Source organism: Ammospiza caudacuta, chromosome 1 (genome assembly GCF_027887145.1).
Source record: "Ammospiza caudacuta isolate bAmmCau1 chromosome 1, bAmmCau1.pri, whole genome shotgun sequence".
Classification (NCBI taxonomy): domain Eukaryota; kingdom Metazoa; phylum Chordata; class Aves; order Passeriformes; family Passerellidae; genus Ammospiza; species Ammospiza caudacuta.
In genome coordinates, this window is record NC_080593.1 from 8,205,855 (window position 1) to 8,226,101 (window position 20,247).

At 39.7% G+C, this 20,247-nt stretch overlaps 1 protein-coding gene across 3 annotated transcripts in view; it reads left to right on the forward strand.

Moving 5' to 3' along the window:
- The window catches only part of DPP6 (dipeptidyl peptidase like 6), a 517,007-nt gene that overhangs the window by 363,564 nt on the left and 133,196 nt on the right, over positions 1–20,247 (forward strand). For all 3 annotated transcript variants that reach the window (XM_058820947.1, XM_058820930.1, XM_058820938.1), the window contains exons 4-5: positions 7,800–7,894; positions 10,778–10,852. In XM_058820947.1, the coding sequence (XP_058676930.1) occupies positions 7,800–7,894; positions 10,778–10,852 (170 nt within the window). The remainder of the gene's footprint in view (positions 1–7,799; positions 7,895–10,777; positions 10,853–20,247) is intronic.

The window sequence follows — 20,247 nt, forward strand, 5'->3', positions numbered from 1 at the left end:
GAAGAGCACATGCACAGCTGAACAGGAGAGTGAGATGGCAGAGAATTTTTGAGGGAGATTTCTCAGCTCTGGAATACACCAAAGTCATCTCAGTGTGGTGCATTCCACTCCTCCCCCCAGGCATTAGAAAGATAAATTGAGGGCACCAAGCAGCAAGGTGTGAGGTTGCACTGCTGTTGTTAAGGTTTTGCAGCAGTTTTGTAATAAAGATGGTTTCCCCTAGATGGAATAAAAATGGATTTAGACCAGAGAGTATCTCATTCAGTTTTTGCCTAATTGTAGTGTCTCTCTTTTTGCCCCTCTATATGTTATAAAAGCAGATAGGAGTTGGAAAGGAGTAAGTTGAAGTTGAAACAAGGTCTCAGTTTCTCACATGCATTTCAGCTCTTCATGCCTGTGCCACTGAGTCATTATCTGAGCCCACAGGATTGTATTTGTGTTTCTCCCAGATGATGGAAGGAATGATGAATTTGACTCCATGTCCTCAGAAGGCTAATTTAATATTTTATGATACTATATTATATTAAAGAATGCTATACTAAACTATACTAAAGAATACAGAAAGCATATTTACAGAAAGGTGAAAACAAAATAATGAAAACTCGTGACTCTCTCCAGAGTCCTGACACAGCTTGGCCCTGATTGACCAATGAATGAAAACATTCACACCAGAAACCAATGAAACAATCACCTGTGGAGAAACAATCTTCAAACACATTCCACATGAGCAAAACACAGGAGAAGCAAATGAGATAATTATTGTTTTCACTTTTCTCTGAGGCTTCCCAGCTTCCCAGGAGAAAAATCCTGGGTGAAGGGATTTTTCAAAAAATGTGAATATAACACCAGAGAGTTCCCAGACTGGGGCTCTTTGAGGAGGAGTTCATCTTCTCAAATTAGGAAGGAGCAGAATTTTACCTGGTTTCAAATTTAGGACCCAAATGTCAAAGGTGTGCTCTGCCTGTATTTCAGGCTTGATGTTGAACTAATGTTGTTTTGTTTTTTTTCTTTTTTGGCTTGAATCTTGAAAGAATTAGGATTAGATAAAAAAGAGAAACACACCAGCATTGCTGATTTTTTATAGTTTTAAGTTTTCCCAAGACTCAATGTCTTGGAGCTTCTGACAAGTTAATTTACAAGCCTGCTAGAGATGCACGTTGATGTGGGAATTTTCCTGAGCTATAATTGTGTTTTATTTTACTGGTACTACTGTAAAAGCACTATATTGGTGCACCAAGTGAAACTGCATTGAGATGATGAGCAATTAAAACCACTTCTTACATAATAAAGCACATTCTGTCTTGTTGCACTTACTTAATATACCAATTCAATGTGTTATACAGTATTTAGCTAGATTATAGTAAATCACCTATTTAAAGAAGTTTTTCTTTCAGCTTTGCATGTGGTGAAAAAAGTGCTGGGAACAGTAAAAGGATAATGACCCATAATGGCAGAAAGCTAAAAATGAGATTCCAGTTGTCTCCTGGAATTAAAGGCTGTAGCAATGTTGTTAAAGGCAAGCTGTTCTGTGTCCCCTGTTGCTCCTTGTATCAGCATCGCAGAGTCTAAGAAATTCTTATTTATTTCTTCCAGGCAAAGTAGCAAGGCAGAAGAAAAAGGTGTTACTGGTGGGGGTAGGTGCATTGAAAAAGAGGCAGGGTGGTGGCAGGGGCTGTGAAAAATTATAAATGCCAAACTCTACAGGGCCCATCCCTAAGGAGAGCTCACTGAGGGCACAATAAAGCTGTGAGCATGGAAATGGGGTTTTGCTGCTCTTCCCTATTTGTGATCCTTGCCTCCCACTTTTTTATCCCAGGCACCAGGGGACAGGGGCTGGGAAACCTTCCCTGCATTTTCTCCCTGGGAAGCAGCTCAGATCAAAACAGCCTTTGCTTCTGCTCTGGGGAGGGAATTTCAGAGGCAGTTGTTTGTTGGGTACATGCTGTAAATATCAAATAGATGCACTGCAGCACATCTTGAAAGAACAACAGATCACAGCATTAAATGCATCATCCCAACAGACTTCTTTCCACCTGAGCTTGTGATTGCATCTCTCTGGACACCTGAATGGGCTTCCATTGGGGGCTGATTGTGCTTTTCTTTTGCATTGTGATCTGTGTGGTGAAGTTTTGCAGAACTGCTGCCTCTGAAATTCAGTTCTGGGGCTCACCTGACCCTTCAGAAAATTTGCTGAGCTGCTAAACAAGCAGAAGATTTCTTTTTTTAAACTCCACTGCCTGATCCTCATTTATCTTTCCAAAGGAATACAACTGTACTACATCCTGTTGAAAATACCAATTTTGTGAAGAAACATCTGTCCTACCATTGCAAACTTCCTGCTGTTATCTTGTTAGATGGTGAATGTTATCCAGGTGTGTCTAATCAATACCTGCCTGGGAGGACTCCAAGAAGCCCTTGGGTGGTTCAGGTGCTGCTGTCACCTCAGTGAGGGTGGGCTCAGCCTGGCCAAGGGCTGAGTGATGCTGAGCACCACTCTGGGCAGGGCTGCAGGGCTCCTGCAAGACTCCTTCAGGTGTAAAACACCAAAGATCTGACTGCTTTGGGTCATTAAAAACCCAAAACCATTCTTTTTTCCCCCATGAGGAAGGACAGAAGGGTGCCAGTGATTGCTTGGTGGCCCTGTGACATTTGCTGTGCCAGTGCAGAGCTCCATCCCAGCATCCCTGCACATGGCCTGGGGCAAAGTGGCCTCTGTCCCTCGGGAGGGGACACAGAGGTCCCACAGGAGCCGCTGCTCTCTGCTCTCCTGACACAGGGTAATGTTTGCCAACCCTGCTGGTGTCTGGAGGCTCATTTATCTGAAATGGCTTAGAACAACCTCAGGACTCAAATTTCCTTTATTCACCAATCTTCCTTAATCTTAGGGATTGAAAATTACAATTCCCTCGATGCTGGCTTTCATCATACTGAGATTCATTCAATTATCTTTCATGTCTGTTGTTCAGGGCTTAAGAAGTTGCCTTTTCCTCAAATCTGTTGATCTAAGACTGGAGTGGCCTTAACAATTCTGACTCTACCTTCTCTCTTTCACTGTCTCTTGCTGCTGACTTGATGCATGTGAATTTCATAACCTTTTTTGTCTACTTTTCATTCATCAGTTATAAAAATTATAGAAAATTACAATTTCATTAAAATATTTTTTAGAGATGGATTTAATTTTTTTGTTTGTTTTCATATTTTATTGCTCAGTTTTACTTTCTGCTTCCCATAATCTCTCACAAATAATGAAAGTTTCCCTCACAGGCATGGTCCTGCTAATGTTTTATAAACCAGTCTCTCCTCTCTGGTAATGTGGACTTGAGACAAGCTTTACTGCACTAAATTTTTGGGCACTGATGCTGTGTTTTTGTCAATGGATGTAGTTCCTTCAAATTCTTTGCACTCAGACTTAGTCCTGCTAGAAGTGAAGTTGTCCCAAACCTTCTTGTCCTCTGTGGTGAGCTGTTTTGTCTGGTATTCTGTCTGTGCTGTTCCTGGGGAGGGCTCAGTGACTTCAAGGGCCATGAGCTCCCTCTCCCTGGGTCTGTTTTCTCTGCCTGTGCGTTTCCTGACTGAATTCAAGACAGAGAAGCAGATGGGGTTTATGATTTCACCTGTTCTGCTTGGCAGGTTTTTAAAAGTTTCTCCCCAGGCCTCCCTAATCCTCTGCACTGGCTCTGTAGAGCCTCAAGGCTGATCCATTATTTCTGGGAATCGTTGTTTTTTGCAATCAGTCACTTTTTTCCAAGTGTGACCACACACCTGTGCTTACATTCACAGGCAGAAAATGTGATATACCACCCAGACAATTTCCTGGAAGTTGAAAGAGAGGTGAGGAGTTGGAAAAGTGAATTTTGCTATTGAATCATAGAATCAGAGAGAGGTTTGGGTTAGAAACCTTAAAGAGCACCCAGTTCCAACCCCACTGGACACCTTTCCCTAGACTAGATTGCTCAAAGCTCCAACCATCCTGGCCTTGAACACCTCCAGGGATGGGACATCCATGACTTCTCTGGTGAAGAACAGATGGAAAAAATCCAAGAAAGATTGAAGAAATTGAACAAATGGCTGCATGCCTGAAAATTATAATTTTCGGCATCATTTATCCTGAATACCAGCCCCAAAGAAAGGCAGATATAAAAAATGAGATACAGTGATGACCTTTATCAGCTCTGGTGACAACTATAAATCAGGCTGCAAATCCTCATCAGCTTGCTGGACAGAACTCATTACAGACAGAGGCCACTGCATTGCTTTCTGTCTTTGATTGAGGTATGTCCCATTTAAAAAAATGTTCTTGCACTGGAACAAATCACAGAAGTCCAGGAATATTATTCATCTTTTGAGGACTGAGACCCAGCTAAACTTCACAGTGTTTTGTTTGGAGTATAATGCAGATCAATTTGTTCTTCTCTTTAACAGACCAATTTTCTGTTCATTAACTCAGACAATGTGTTGATGGCTGGTTTTGAATATAATGGCAAGATTTAGAGCCCTAACAAATCAGCATTGCTTCATTTATTTCTTTTTTTATGCGTTCTAAAAGTACATGTGGCAGATTAACACCTGATTTTAAACTTGTTACGGTTTAAGAAATAATGGGAAAGTCTGTTATCACCTACTTCCAACCATGGAACAACTCTTATGTAATCTTGAAGTTTCATAGTTTATTAAAATGTTATGAGGGGCTTTTTGGAGCATAAGGAGCAATAAAATTTGGTAGCAATGTCATTATGGGCAGTAATGTGACTTCCATCAGCTCCTGCAATGTTCAAGAAACAGCTTCATAGACTCATTAGATTAATAGGCTACTTTACCTATGTTCTGAACTTGGAGCTGAATTTCATTGCTCTTTTCTTTTCTGTAATTAGGAAATATCCTGAGAGCCTTACAATTATCCAAATGTTTTGCTGGCCATGCCTAAAACATGATTTTTATTTCTGTCTGGAACTTTGTGTGGATTGGAAAACATTCTGTGCTGTTGACAGAGGGTGATTTATTAAACCAGTAATATTTTTCAACATGTCTGATAATTAGGTAATAGTCTGTCTCTGTTTTCCTTTTTTTTTTTTTTTCCTGGAATGCCCAAAATATTTCTGGAAAATAAAAATTTAGTCTGCATAATTTCCTCTTATAACAAATAATGCTTCAGCCTTTGTGGCCTGAGTATATAAAGACCAGGTATGTACAGAACATTAAATCTTTTATTGCCTCACTTCCTAAATTGTTGGCATAAACACTTTTCTTAAGGATCTGGACACAGAAGCTGGAAGTTAGAGTTGTAAATAAGCTAGTGCTGGATCAAACCCCAGGGATTTTCTCTTCTGGCATAAGGGCTAGGACAAGGGAAGATTCTGAAATGTAGGCAAATCTCTCAAGTTGAGGATTCAGGATATTCCTTTAGTCCCTCCCAAGGGCTGGTTCCTGAGCTTCCTGAAAAGCATTCCCCTTCAAGAAATCTAATCTTTGAGGGATTTTACTTCCATTTTTCTAATTCTAATTTGGATCCACCTGCAGCCCTGGCACCTGCTCTGGGACTGTGACTTCCACAGTTTGTTTGCCTTCAGCATGAAGAAATAATCCCATTTATTTGTGTTGAACCTGACCCTGGCTGGCGTCATCTGCTGCCTTCCAGTATTTATTCTGGAAAAGGAAGGGAATGAGCATCCCTTATTTATCTTCTCCATACTGCTTATGACTTTTTTGACTTCTGTCCTGGCTCTGTTCAATCAGTTCTTAAGTTTAAGTTTCTTAGTTTGTTCAGTCATAAATTGTATGAAGGAATACATTAAAGATAAATGTAAGTCAATCTAATTCAGATCCTTTTTTTTTTTTTATTCAAGACAGACGTTTCTGATACAATTTATTCCATAATTTTAAAAAGAGTTTTACTTTGAGAACTTTGCCTATGAATCTGCAGGGCTGCTGCTCTGATTTGGATTCTGAGAATCTTAGTGTCTCTAAAACCTTGTGGTTTTGAGAGGATCAACTGTATTGCAGCAACCATTTGCCTTTCCAGAATCTGATCCATGCAGTCTCAGGGAAGATTTCTTCTTCCTCCACTTATGTGTAAATCTGTGATATGGAGGAGGAGATTTTTTTTTTTTTTTTTAATTGACAGCAAGAAGTAGAGGGTAGATTTTCATCTGCACCTTCAGAGCATTTTATAAAACTGGTTAGTGACTGTGATGAGGATTACCATGACCAGGTTGGAAATAAAAGACTGGAACATGAATTAGGAGCATGCTAGGTCTGTACCCCTAAGTTTTGAAAGAACCAATTCTCCAAACCCAGTGTTGCCTTTAGCAGGTAACCCCAACTGGGCAGTGCACACCTCTGCAGGTACAGTGAGCTGGGTTTGTGCTTGTACCCCTCCTAGAGGGTTTCAACTCAACTTTGACTCATTCCAGGACATCCTATGTGTAATGTTAAACCATCCACATGTGTTGTTATCTTATAGCAAAGCTCCCATACCTTAGTGATTTCTCATGATTGTTGCCATCTTATCGCAAAAGTTCCACACCTTCCCAGTGATTTCTCATAGGCAGCTCCTCACAGCACTGACTCCTCCTTCTTCAGCACAACCAACAAACTCCAACTCTCTCCCCAGCCAGCTAACCCCCTCTTTTGTAGCACTCTTCTTCTTATTGGACACAGCTGTGGCCTGTTAAGGGCAGGCCTGTTCCTGATCTTTGGGATCAGTACAGCTGCAACTCCTCAGGTGTGAGATCACCTTCCGCACTATCTTTATTTTCCTACATTCTATCCTCCCACACACATGTCCCTAGCCCTTGTTGTATCATGGTGACACTCCTGGGGCAGCCACCATAATGGTAGGTGGTGAGGAATTGTTTCACTAGCTGGAACTTGAGGTTTGGTGACATCAGAGAAAGAAAGCAGAGGTTTGGTAGAATCCATAAATTCTCAGTTTAGCCAAGCTGCAAATAAACCATAACCCTAGTCCTGTGCCAAGAAAAACTGCTGATTCCTTTAATGGCAGAGTGCTTGGGACTTAAGTTTTGTGTTTTATCTGCAGGGCAGTGCATGTAAGCACTGATCAGACTTGAACTTCAGTTTATGACATCCCTTTATTGTTGTAATGTTTTTAATCCTGAACCTTTGCCCTGCTACCTAACCCTCATTTGGAGTCCCTTTCATATGCCTGCCCCAGCCTTTCTGTCAGGCAGGCTGTGTGCTTTGAGAGCTGGACACTGTCTCCAGTATTTTTCTTCTTGTCCACCTGTCTTGAGAGCTGGAGCAGTCCCAAAGTGCACAGAGACGAGAGGATTTGCCTTGTTTCATGTGCAAATGGTGATTTCTCTGCATATTTCTCCTGCTGGCATAAGTCTGCAGCACAAATGTCAGAGTTGGAGCGCAATATTAAGGTTCCAGAATCTGCTTTGTTAGGGGGTCATTTGCCTTTCCCTTTCAGAGATTTTCCAGGCTTATTCAACTCCTACAGAGACTGTGGAACTGAGAAGCCTTTAATCATAAAGAATGGGGGTTTTATACCTTGTTTTCCACACTAACTATAGAGCATGCTGTGTATGTACATTCAAACCAGGTCACTCTTGCATTCATCTCAGGGAAAGTGTGGCACAACAAACATGTGACAAACACCAACCACATCATTTTATGGCTGTCCTCAAAGCCACTTTTAGCAATGGCTGTGTTAAAAAATAATTTGAGTTCTTCAGAAAGAAGTTCCCAGCAGTACTTTTGGCTTTAAGTCCATAATTAGGTTCCACACAAACACAATTTCAGATTTCCTTAATGACATTTTGTTTTCCTCCTTGCAGATAATGAATTCATTTATAGAAACCAGAATGGCACAGTGATTCTGAGGAATGTTGAAACCAACAGTTCAACAATATTAATAGAAAACAAAAAAATTGTAAGTATTTTCTATGACAAGTAGCTGAATTTCACAGCTCTCTTGCAGTTGGATCAGTAAAGCAGAAAATGACTTGGGTTTCAACTTCATGTATTGTCAAGGAGAAGCAATTCACTGGTGCTACAATGGGCTATGCAGTGATGGATAATGTGAGATTGAACTCCAGCTTTTGTTATTATTCTGCAAGCTCAGTTTCTCTCATACTTCTGGAAAGTATCATATAGAGATTTGCAGCTAGTCTTGCATATCATATATAATTGAAAGATGCATAATTCTCGTCTCTGCATGCTTAATAAAAAGGACAATTGATATAATTTACTGTCTATTGCCATTCTCTACATTCCTCCACGCAAATACTTATTTTTTATCTGTGCATTTGCTGATTTTTCTTGCCTAATGGTTGAAATGTGATTTCAGTGGTTTTTATGAGCAGTGCTAAGGAAAAGAAGTGGAGCTGTATTTGAGAGAAACCCTAATTGTGGGAAGAAGTTAGTAGGTGACTATTGCAATGAATGTAAAAAAAACAGTCACATCTGATACAGCTTATAGTGATAGAAGTGTTTTGTAGCATTGTTTTGTGTAGTAGATGAAACCAGCATAGTGGCAGAGGTTAGTACATCAATTGTATTAATTATTTTTTAATGAGACAAAGAATTTATTACTGAATTATTATGTCAGGGCCCAAATTTAAACTTCACATGCTGCATTTAACCTTCAAACTTTACTGCATCACACGAGCAATCCTCTTTTACCAGAGTGTAACCTCCTTTTTACAATTCTAAGGGAATGGGCTGGCTTCCTTTAATGTCAAGGTCTGTTGAAGTCAAATTACTTCCATTTGGCCTCTTGTTTATTCCACTGGATTTTAATTATTGCCATTTGTAAGAAAAGCACAGTGCTACAAGATAATCCTGCATTTTCATGCCATTTTCCACCCTACTGCCTGTTCTACCTTTGCTCCTCTGCCCTCTCAGTAAATACATCTGCAGGTTACCTCCACATTAATGCATAAAGCCCCAGTGCAAGAACCACTATTATATGTACTCAGACACATTGTCTTTTTCCTCTTCCTTCCCAGCCCTGGGGCAGAAAAATTTTCTACTTGGTCATGTTTTCCCTTCCCAATGTTATTAACATAAAATTAAATCAAATCTGTCTCCTGTAAATAAAATCTAAAACCCATCCCTCCCATCCTGAGCTGCTCTGGGTCAGCAGCCTGTGAGATGTCCCAGAGAGCTGCTGGGTGCCTCTTCCCTGGAAATGCTCAAGATCAGGTTGGATGGGACTCTGAGCAGCCTGGTCTGGCTGAAGTTGTCCCTTGTCAGGACACAAGACATCTTTTTGGCTGTCTTGAGCAGCCAGGACTCTTGTTCGGGGTCTCAGAGACTTTGGCACAGTGCTTAAAATGCTTGTGGTTTTGATTATGACTTGTGGAGCAAGTTACTAACTTTAGATGAAAATCTGCAAGCTACAATAAATTAAGTAGAATGATAGTGAATTTATCATGAAGTGAAAAAGTAGATTTTAGGGTTTTTTAGAATGAAGATTCAGAGAGCAAGATGGAGGGATCTGGGCATGTCTAGCTTTTTTTCTTCTTCTTGACCTCCATTTTCTGGGTGATGTTGGCACTTTTAGATTGGTTTAGAGTAGAAGCTCACTGTCTAACATAGGCGATAGGTACTGGAAAGTAATTGTAAACATTGTATAGGTAATTTTTAGTATAAAGACATAACACTGCCAACAGTGCAGAGAGAATGCCTCTGACTGTCTTGCTGAGCAGATCTCAGCTAGACAAGAGAAAAATTTTTGTAGGTAAGATACAATAAACAACCTTGAGACCAAGAAATGAAGAGTCCTGACTCCTTCTTCAAGCGCCAGGCTGAGAAAAGAGACTTTCTAACATTTCTCAAAGTCACTCTGACCAGTGAGAGACCCCAACAGTCCCTGCTCAGTGCAGGGGTTTGGACTAGACAGCCTTTAAAGGTCCCCTCCAACCCAAATAATTCTGTGATGGTGCCACCTGTCCCCTCTGCTCCTGGCTGTCCCCAAGCACATCCATCCCCCCTGGCCTTGGGGAGGACTTTCCCCAATTCCCCTTTCAGTTTGGCCCTGTGGGACTCTCTCAAGGACTCAGATCTAATTTGTTAGATAAGAAGGTGAGATTTAAAAGGCAGTGCATGAGTGATGTGTTAGTGGCACCTCTCCTTGACCTTGGTGCCATCTGTGCCAGCAATGCATTATACTGAAACATGCTGGGGAGGAGAAATGGCTTCACTGCACAAATGAAAAGTGGGGCTGGAAAAAGGTAATTCCTGGCAGGTCTGAGATATCCTGGCATTCCTTCTTGTTAGCAAGATTTACAGTGCTGATGTTTGCAGAGCTCAGGTCAGGGTGCACTGGATCACTGCAGCATCCCAAAGACTTTTAACAGAGTTAAAATAGTTTTCCTCTGGGTTATCTTAATTGAGGGAGGTAGTGGTGTCTTTATTACTAATTTGCTCCAGAAGCTATTTACATTTATCTTCTGCACTGGCCAGTGAATACAGATAATGAGAGGAAATTAATAAATTGCCATTTATCAGAGCTTTCCACTAACTACTGCCTACACCTGCCACCTCACCAGCCACTGTGCAGTAAGGAAAATTCTGGGTTTTTTAATATTGCTGCCTGCTCTGAGTCACATTGCATTTATTCTTTCTCTTATGAGTGCCCACATAATATTTCTGGGGTTTGAAAAAAAAAAGATACTATATTTTTCAAGACAGTTAATTCTGGTAGTATTCTTCATCCTTAGAGATGATCATAACCATTAACCATTAGTTCAAGGTGTCATTAGCTTGAAAACTGATGAATATTTGTTTCAAAACTGTGTTTATTTTCCAGGTCTCCTTAAAGGCTATCCGGTATGAGGTGTCACCTGACAGGGAATATGCACTGTTTGCCTTTGATGTTGAACCTGTAAGTAAACAGATTTCATTTCAAAATACACAGCCAGTGGCAAACTTTTTCTTTTTTTTAATTTTTTTTTTTAATTTTATGCCAGCAAGATGATATTTTAAATTAATTGCTTCCTATGAAAGAAAGCAAGAAACCCCCTCACTTAGCAATTCTGAGAGCATGTCACACTGCCATCTAGTAGAGGAGAAAGGTATAAATTAGACTGTGAGGAAACACTGTCACTGCCAGGGTTTTATAGCCTCTGGGAGGGGGGATTGTAAGGACATGTCTTTGCTACAAGGATTTCTATTCCTCTTCTGTGAATTTTTTTTCCACAGTGCCTTTTTCCATCACCCTATAAATTTCTTTCCTAGAACAAAAAGCTACTGTCAGTGTCTCCCACAACTGAAATAATACATTAATTATGGTGTCACCATTCCCAGTGCTGCAGTTAGGCTTGAGCTATCACTTTCATTATAAATCCTTTTCTTCTGAGGGTTAGGTATAAATCATTTGTAAAAAATCACCATTAGGTTGATGCTAAGTTCTGGATTACAGCAATTTTTTTACCAGACTTCAAAAGGGAAAAATGTAATGAGTCATTTTTAAATGATGACCAAAGAATCAAACATAGGGGAAGCAATCCTTCTGCATGAATAATATTTTTGTCTTTCTCAATTCTGCTGGTATAAGGCCTGAAATGTTTGAGTGATAGCTATGCTCTACTACTTGGATGAACTATAAGCCCTATATATTTTGTTTCCATAGTCTAGAATATCACCAATTCTTCAAAATGAAAATAATTAATTCACTGACAGCTGTAATTGTTTTTGTCTATAATGTAAATAACATTTCAGCTGCTAACCAAAGGAAATTTGTGGGTCCTTTAGGCAGTGAAAGTTGTAGCTCTGTTGCATATCTCATTTCTATGCTATCATCTTTGTGCTTTTCCTGACTTGGTGCTATGAAAGCCAGAAGAAGCATGTCTGGTTTTAGAAGAAAGGAAAATAAAACTATATCAGAAACTTAAGGAGTAATTAATAATGATTTTTCCTGGGAAATTACTGGTGGTGTGACTTCACTTACCTGAAGCTTAGCTGAGTTCTAGACAGAGATGGATGGGGAAGTGTTAATTCTAAACATGGAAAAGGCAGCCTAAGGGTCACTAAGCAAGCAAAGCCTTTCTCTCAAATTTCCCTGCATTGTAAGCCAGAGATGTTTTGCAAAATGCATTTCTTTTAGTGGAAATCAGCCTTTGTCTGTGGAAGCCCTGTGCCAACTCTGCTCAGATGGACTGTGCAAGCTGCAAGAGCCCTGAGGAGGGAGGGCTTCCTCAGTTCCTCTGAGAATGACAGAAACATGCCTTTAATGACAAAACAAACAAAAAAAAACTTAAAAAAAAACCAACCAAAAAAAAAAAAAAGAGAAAAATTTAAATTTCTGAAAAGCTGTAATGAGAAAATAAATTTTTATTCTCAACATTTATTTACTGGAAGGACTGCACGCTCTAAAGATCTGGAAGTAGCAGGGTTAGGAGGGCACTTTTACAGCCCAGATTTTGGATTCAGTCTGTGGAGGAGTGCTTGATGTGGGCAATGTGGCAGGAAAGCCATGGGAATGGAAAGGGCTGGGCTGGATGTTCTTCCTCTGCATCCTCCTCTCTGCAGGCCAGTGCCTGCAGACCTGTGAGTTTGAGGCACAGAAAAATACTGAGTTTGTGGTTCTTAAGATGCCTGTCTGGAGAAGAGAGAGCAGCACACAGCCAGGTGCTTCCTGCATCATAGCACATCTTTTTCTAGAAAGGAAAACCCAGGGTGGGAAGCTGAAAACATTTTTGGGAATGATTCAGGATGTGGCATATACTCACTGTAAGAGAACATTGCAAATTGTTCAGTTATTCTTATACAGCAAGAGCTCCTGAAAGCAAAACAAGACAAAACAAACCCTCTTTTATTCCTTTAAGATACATGTTTATGGAGAAAAGAAAATTTGCTGGGTTTGTTTTGTTTTGCTCTGTTTTGAAGCACACTAATAAAGGGGTAGTTGGGTTCAGTCTTGGTTATTGCAGCCTTCAGCCATGATGGGTGGCTCTCTGTATTAAAATGGCAATAACAGTTAAATTATTTCTTCAGCTTTCTTCTCCCTTGGTATGCAGACTGTGGCTGCAAATAATTGCATGTTAGTTAGCTCTTCACATTTTCTGCATTTCAAACTGTACTCTTGGACAAAATTCAAATTACGCTGTTTTCTGCAACACAAGGAATTGATCAGGAAAGCCTTGGGCAGTTGTCCTTGTTGCAAAGTCAAAAGGAAATTTCAGGAGATGTATTGGCAGAGGACATGTCCTTAAACTTTAATTCTACAATTTCAAAAAAAGAGCTTCTTGGAATTATTGCATACTTATTTTTTAGCCATCAGAAATTGTTTCTTATTTCTTTGGCATTTGGATTTGGCATTTGGAAGTGTGACGTGCTGCCTTTTAATTGTTTGTGAGTATGGATATTTTCATCATTTTTTTTACACAGTACAGTTGTGCTGCTTTAATATGCATAGTATGAATTAATAATTTGTCTGAATTCTGAAATGAATGGATTCAGCCTCTATGTTTAATACCAGCCCGGAATAAACATCAAAATAGAGGAGCACAATGTGTCACTCCAATGAAGCGGAATATTTTTAAGAAAAGTGCCACAAAGTCATTTCCTTCCAGTAATAGCTGCTTCTATATTTTTCTATTTATTTGCACAGAAGCGTGTCTGCTCAGTGTTGGCCTGGGTGACAGCACTGACACCCACACTGGAATAACACAGCACTGAACTGCCAGACACCTATTTTGCAAAGACACTGAGGCAGCTAATGTGTGTTTTCCTGTTGTATCACTTCATCATTTTAAAGGATAATGAATTAGAGCACATTCCTTAAAACATATTTCTCCCAGGAAGCTTGGCAGACAGCTGTGAGGCTGGTGTGGGTACATTGTGGCTAGTCTGGCTGTCAGATTTCATTGTAATGCTTTTTTTTTTTTGCAGTGCTTATATTTACAGAAGTTTAATCTTTCAGGCAGCAATATTCTGGGTAAGCCTTGTGCTAATAGGGAGCTTTTCTAACCTTGAACACAGAAGATTTGTTCTTTTTCTGGAAAGGTCACAGGAAAGGCACCATGCTCCTTTGTCTTGAAATACTCCCACAGTTTTCCTGCTGTTTATTTTTAGTTTCTTTACACCTCAACAAGGTGCAACCTGAGGCTGAAACAGCAGAGTGAAATTTCGGGAAAGCATCAGGGAATAAACACCTCCATGGAGAAATTTTGATTTCAAATCATCCTTCACCAAAACAAGTGTGTGGGGCTCTGATATGAGGTTTAATAACCCCCAAAACACGTGGGCAAATGGGGTTTGGCCACAGCAGCTCAGCAGAAGGGGGGCAGAGGCTCAGGGCTGTCTCTGGTGGTGCCTGGCCAAGGACGCTCTTGCCCAGCCCGTGGCTCCAGCAGCACTGATGGCTTTGGCATTCACATCCTCTGAACAGGATCCCTTCACCCAGGGCTTTTCTCCTGGCTGAAAGGCAGTGAGAGGCCTCAGAGAAAAGGAAAACTGTAAGAGCCATAATGAGGGATGTGGGACTCCAGGCAGCTCTCATCAAAATGCATTTATTACATCCAAGATGCTACAGCAGTCCAGGGTCGTGGGTGACAGAGCCCGTGCCTACAGATGTCACCTCCAGCTGCCACCTCCAGCTGCAGGCAGCCCTGGAGACCCTTTGATTTTGGTTACAAAGCATTATATCCTTTGCTTTGCTGAGCATCTTAATACAGTAGAATCAATCTATACCTTAACTTTTATCTATAGCCCATCGTAACTACTGTAATTACCGTATTCATATTACTATTCTCCAATCACTAAAAGTTAGTACAGTTTAAGCTGTTATTACAGTTTAAGCTAGAAGTTGTTTTTCAGTTTTCTTGCAGTGGAAAATTCTGAGACCTTTTTTCTACTTGCAACATTTGCTGACTTGTTTGTCTGTGCTATCTTTCTGCTTGGTAAAAACATCTTGTTTGAGGTGGGTTTATCCTTTGTTCTAAGCCATAAAAACCCCTTCTAACTAACACACCCTTTGGCTCCTTGGTTAGCCAGTAAAACTGGCTCAGCAATTCTCTTCTTCTATATCAAAACTTGCTCTCATCTCTATTCCTTCATCAAACTCCACATTCAAAAATCTTTCTGCTAAGTATATATGTCTGTGAGACTTTCTTTTCAAAGTTTCATCCTTCCCAACAGATAACAATTCTTATCTCATTTGCTTCTCCTCTGTTTTGTTCATGAGGAATGTGTTTGGAGATTTTTTTACCCACAGGTGATTGTTTCACTGGATTGTGGTGTGAGTTGTTTTAACTCTCTGGCCAATCAGGGCCAAGCTGTGTCAGGACTCTGGAAAGAGTCACAAGTTTTTCATTATCTTTTTAGCATTCAGTAAGTATCCTTTCTGTATTAGTATAGTATAGTATTCTTTAATATGATATAGTACAATAAAGTAATAGATTAGCCTTCTGATAAGATGGAGTCAGGTGCATCATTCTCTCTCCTTGTTGGGTTGCCTGCTTTTACAATAGACAGGCAAGCTCTGTGGCCCCCATGTGCCTCCTGGGGACACACACAGGACTTTGGACTGGCACCACCTCTGTGGGTACCCCTGGTCTCCAAAAGGGGTCTCCCAAATAGCCAAGTGACAAAGAAACCCTTAAATCTCAAGGCATTTCTGTGACTGAGGTAAGAGGAAAGACTTAAATAAGAGTAAAGTAACTAAAGCTTGTGCAGCTTTGTGTGGCAGTCAGTTACCAGTGCAGTTTGTGTAATGGAATCGAAGAAACAGAGGAAATACGTGAGAAGAAAACCTTTTTACTGGAGTGATGTAGAGAGATGTTAAATAGTGAATATTTAGTTGCCTTTATTAGGAATCAGTGTTGTCATCATGCAAGAGAGGAATTAAAGCTGCCAAGATTCCTTATAAACGTTTTTGCTCTTTGTCTACAATTTTACCAGCCCATTACTGTGTTTGTGCCAGTTAAGAACAATTACACTTAGAAATGCTGGTTGATTAGCATGGACCAAACTGCAAAGGCTCTGAACAAAGTTAGGGCTCAGAGGCCTTTGCAGCTGATACAACAGATGCTGTTATCTATTTTGCAATAAAATAAATGCTTTTTTAAATCCAAATGGCTGGAAATAATTAGTCATTGTTGTAATTAGAACACACTCAATAATTATTTTTTAGCCTAGTTCATGTGGTGAGTTCAGTATTTCTGTTCTCCCTGCCTCTAAGAGAAGTGGTGGGAGCAAAGAGATCTCAAAAACACCCAGAGCAAACCTTAGACTTTGTATTTACAGTGTGAATGAACTGAAAAAGCATTATTTATAGAAAGCAACATATTACTATTGTTGTTGTTACTATTTTTTATTATTTCTCCGAGTCTGTTTGTTATGTGAAATGAATGGGGTTTGTGCTTATGGTCCAATTACGACCTCGTACTAATTTAATTAGTTGTGTAAAAATTAAAATAACGTAATTCTTGTTATTTCCAAAACACTAATGGGTATAAATATTAATGAATCCTCACAACATCCTTTTGAGCTAGGTGATAAACATTATTATGATAAATATACCTCTAAAAATTGAACACTGTCATAACTATCATCAGTAATACTGCTCAGACTGTAGTCAGGATATTTATTGCTTAATTGAAATGGATTTACCAGGCCTAGAAATAGGCTTACATAAATCTGTTTTCTTTATATGACAATAAATATATTTCAAATTTATTTTTTTCATTCTCACCCAATGTTATTTTCAGAAACACTGAAAGTGTTTAGTGATTTCATGATAAAGTGAACACAGAGAATATTTCTGTCATAAAATAACGCTACCTGTTTTATTGATTGTTATTTAATTTTTGGTGTTTGTTGTAAATTATTAGTTTTTGAAGGGGCCATTTTGAAGTGAAAAGCTTATGTTTATGGTTTTTCATATCCTCTTTTTAATGTGAATACAGTTTTGAATCGTTGTTCATAAATCAGGATTCCCCTATTGGAAACTGTACAATATAAGGGCATCGTTTACTTATATCAAAGGCTGTTGGCTAAAATTATTTTTTTCAACATTTTCAAGCCTAAAGCACTGTAATTTCATATACTTGTGAGAAATAGTTACTGTTATTAGGATAAATAATGGATTAGGATAAAGCACATACTAAACAAAAAGAAGAAAAGGACTCAATCCAAATGCTGTTTATATTAGTTAAAATATTTTTGTTATTACTTCTGTGCATGTGTGTATCTTCAGGCAGAATATCTTCTCTTTTCTCAGTTCATCAGCTGTATGAATGTGGTTGTGAATGAAGGATGAGCTGTATCACTGTAGACATCCAGTGCTTTTTTAAAGAGCAGAAATAAAGTTATTAATGAATTAATGGAAACACATAGGCCAGCCACTCAACAAATCTGATAATTTCCTAAATTTTCAGGAAAGCAACAACTTCAGTTACTTGCCATAGAACAAATTTAATTAATACCATTCAGCTAATCTTTAATATTTCAATGAAATGCTCACAGCTTCTGAAAAGGGCAGCATTTTTATGTGTTTTATGTGTGTGCCTGTGTGGGCTGTCAGTGAGGCTGTTCTGGGGTGTCAGGGCTGAAGGTGGGGACCACCTTTCTTTTTCCTTCTTCTTACAAATCCTGTTTTGAGTGATATTATTTTAAAGGCCAAGATTAGCAGTGTGATAATCTTGTTTGCTAATTTCTGTTTAACCTCTTTGTGGTAGAACAGCATGCTCCAGCTGCATTTACATAACTAAAGCTAAGGCCTGTGTGTCCAGAAGGGTTGCACAAGAATGGGCTAACAGCATATAAGAGGTTAATTTTGTGGGTTATAGTTTATTTTGGATTTGAAACTGAAGCAGCAGCTATTGTTTGAGAACACCTAAAGGCAATATTTTACTTTAAAGGAGCTTGTGGAAATTTTTAATTACTAATCTGGTCTCTGTGAAAGCCTGTATTTTCCAATCTCAAACCCACCATGAGCAAATTCCCTCATCTGCTGTTTTCAACAAGACAGACAAAACAGAACTTTCAAAGGCATCATACAAGGTTGATTCAGAAACATTTCCACACTCCCATTTGCTTTTCTGTCCAATCCAGAAAAGTCTGTCTAAGGCAGGAGATGAGCTCTTAACTTTCATTGAATAAACTAAAGCTGCTAACCCTCAGCAGCTGGGAGGTTTTTCCTACCAGTGGATCTCAGCACAGGCACAAGCAGCAATATCTCTGTCAGAGGTACCAACGTGTGTCATGTGCAGGTATCAGTAATTGTTTCAGGCTAATTAATATTTGATATCTGCAGTGGCACAGAGAGAGAGGGAAGTTTGCCACACAGCTCTCAGGAGATCCCTGGGTTTTCAAAACTCGATTACAGAGCTGTGCAAACATTGCCTTCTCAGGTGTCCTCAGTGTGCCTTCAGCAGCAGGGCCCTTTGGATGCCAAACCTTCTCTGCTGCCTGTGCTTACAGAATTAAAACTTCTTCTTACTCAAGGAGGGTGAATACCCACTCTAATTGAGCAAACATGTCATCAAATGGGGAGAATATTTGTTCTTCCGCCAATTTCTGTCCCATTGTTTGGAATAGAAATTTTTGGACACAGTTACAGGCCAGTGGAGCAATAATTAGTGATAAGTTGAATCTTAGAGCTTTCTTTTGAGGGAGAAACTAAATTAATTAATTTAATGTTGCTAAATTTCAGGTCAAATTTTAGACTAACACAGGGGAAGAAAACGGGTCGAGCTTATTCTTTATTTTGGTTTGGGGGGACCCACATGGTTCATTTGAAATCCTGACAAAGTTCCAGCAGAAACTGTACTCCTTTATGTAGCCTGAATGGTTCTTTGCCATTTGACAGCAATTCTTCTGCTTTGGAACAGCTTGATTTAATGAGAAAAAAAAAATAGTTTAAACAAAAATTAGAGGGTGTTAGGAACTCAAATATACTGTAGGGACATTTTGGCACTTAGGATCCTTGAGCCATGGGTTCTTATTTAAAATTAAGGGTGTGGCATTGTAACTCAGCAGAAACTGGGGGGGGGAAAAATGGAATGTAAAGACACATCCCAAGTCTGCATGCTTTGTTTTCCACTCTTAATAAAAGGGAAAGGACAGGCACTGAGTGTCAGCAAGGAGGAACAGCTGATTGCATTTATTATCCATGGAAAATATGTTTGCACCTATAAAATACAAAGAGAGGGTCCTCTCCTCATGCTCAGCAGGTATTCTTGGAGTGGGATCATCTCCACATTGAAGGAACCTGGTCTATAGAAGGTGTTCCTGCCCACAGCAGAGAGGTTGGAACTGGGTGATCTTCCAGCCCAAACCATTCCATGATTTATCACTGGCAGCCACTGTGGTGACTTAGGACCTGCAGCTCTTCCATGGCCAACAGTAAAACCTCACTGGATACCAGATTTTTGGCTCTACTGCTCCCTGCTTTTGGGGATGTCTGTGCTTCTGCAATGATGGTCTGGGAGCATTCATAAAGCACAACATGAGGTGTTTGCCTGAGCTGGGAAGCAAAACAGAGCAACCTCCATCCCCACATTCCAGCTCTGCTGCTGCCTGCTCCCTACATAGCAGTGGTTTTGGGAAAACTGCACCAAGCCCCAATTTCAGTCTCCATTCTCTCCACTCCAGGGACTGTTTAGTCTGATCACTGCAACAAAACTTGAAATGCAGAGCATTAAAAACAGAGTCTGCTGATTTCAGTTGCTGAGCTTTAACTGCTTTCCTATTAAAAACAATGGATTAAACCCTTGCTGTTCTCCTAATAATGCAGATAAATTGAATTAGAACTAAACCTGAAGCCTCCTGAATTGAGCTGGGAGACTTCAACAGAAATTGCACAAACATGACTGAGTGCAAAATTGTTTTTAAGACTAAGTTGGACAGCCTTGCTTATGTAGCAAAGGCCAATAAACTGTATCCTGCACTTATTCATAGGCACAGATACACATCAGCAAACTGCAAAGGAAATCCACAGTTCCAGGGGAGACTAGAGGAGCATCCAAACTCAGAAATAATTAGCCTGTCATGCAAAAGTACATAGGTGCATTATGTATCAGCATCAGCTATCAGTAGTCTTCCTCTGTAAATATTTTCTTTAGTAAATGAGATTTTCATCAAGCACGGAAGGAAAAAAAAAGCCTCAAGGCAAAACACTGTGATACAAAAATAAACAACTTTTCTTAGCTTGCATAAGGCTACATTTCTCATTCTGCTTCCTTTTCTGAGTGTATGAATGAGCTAACTTGAACAAATTGGTAGGGGTTAATGTCCTAATAAGATCAAAAAAATGTCTTAAGAACAAATTGCAAT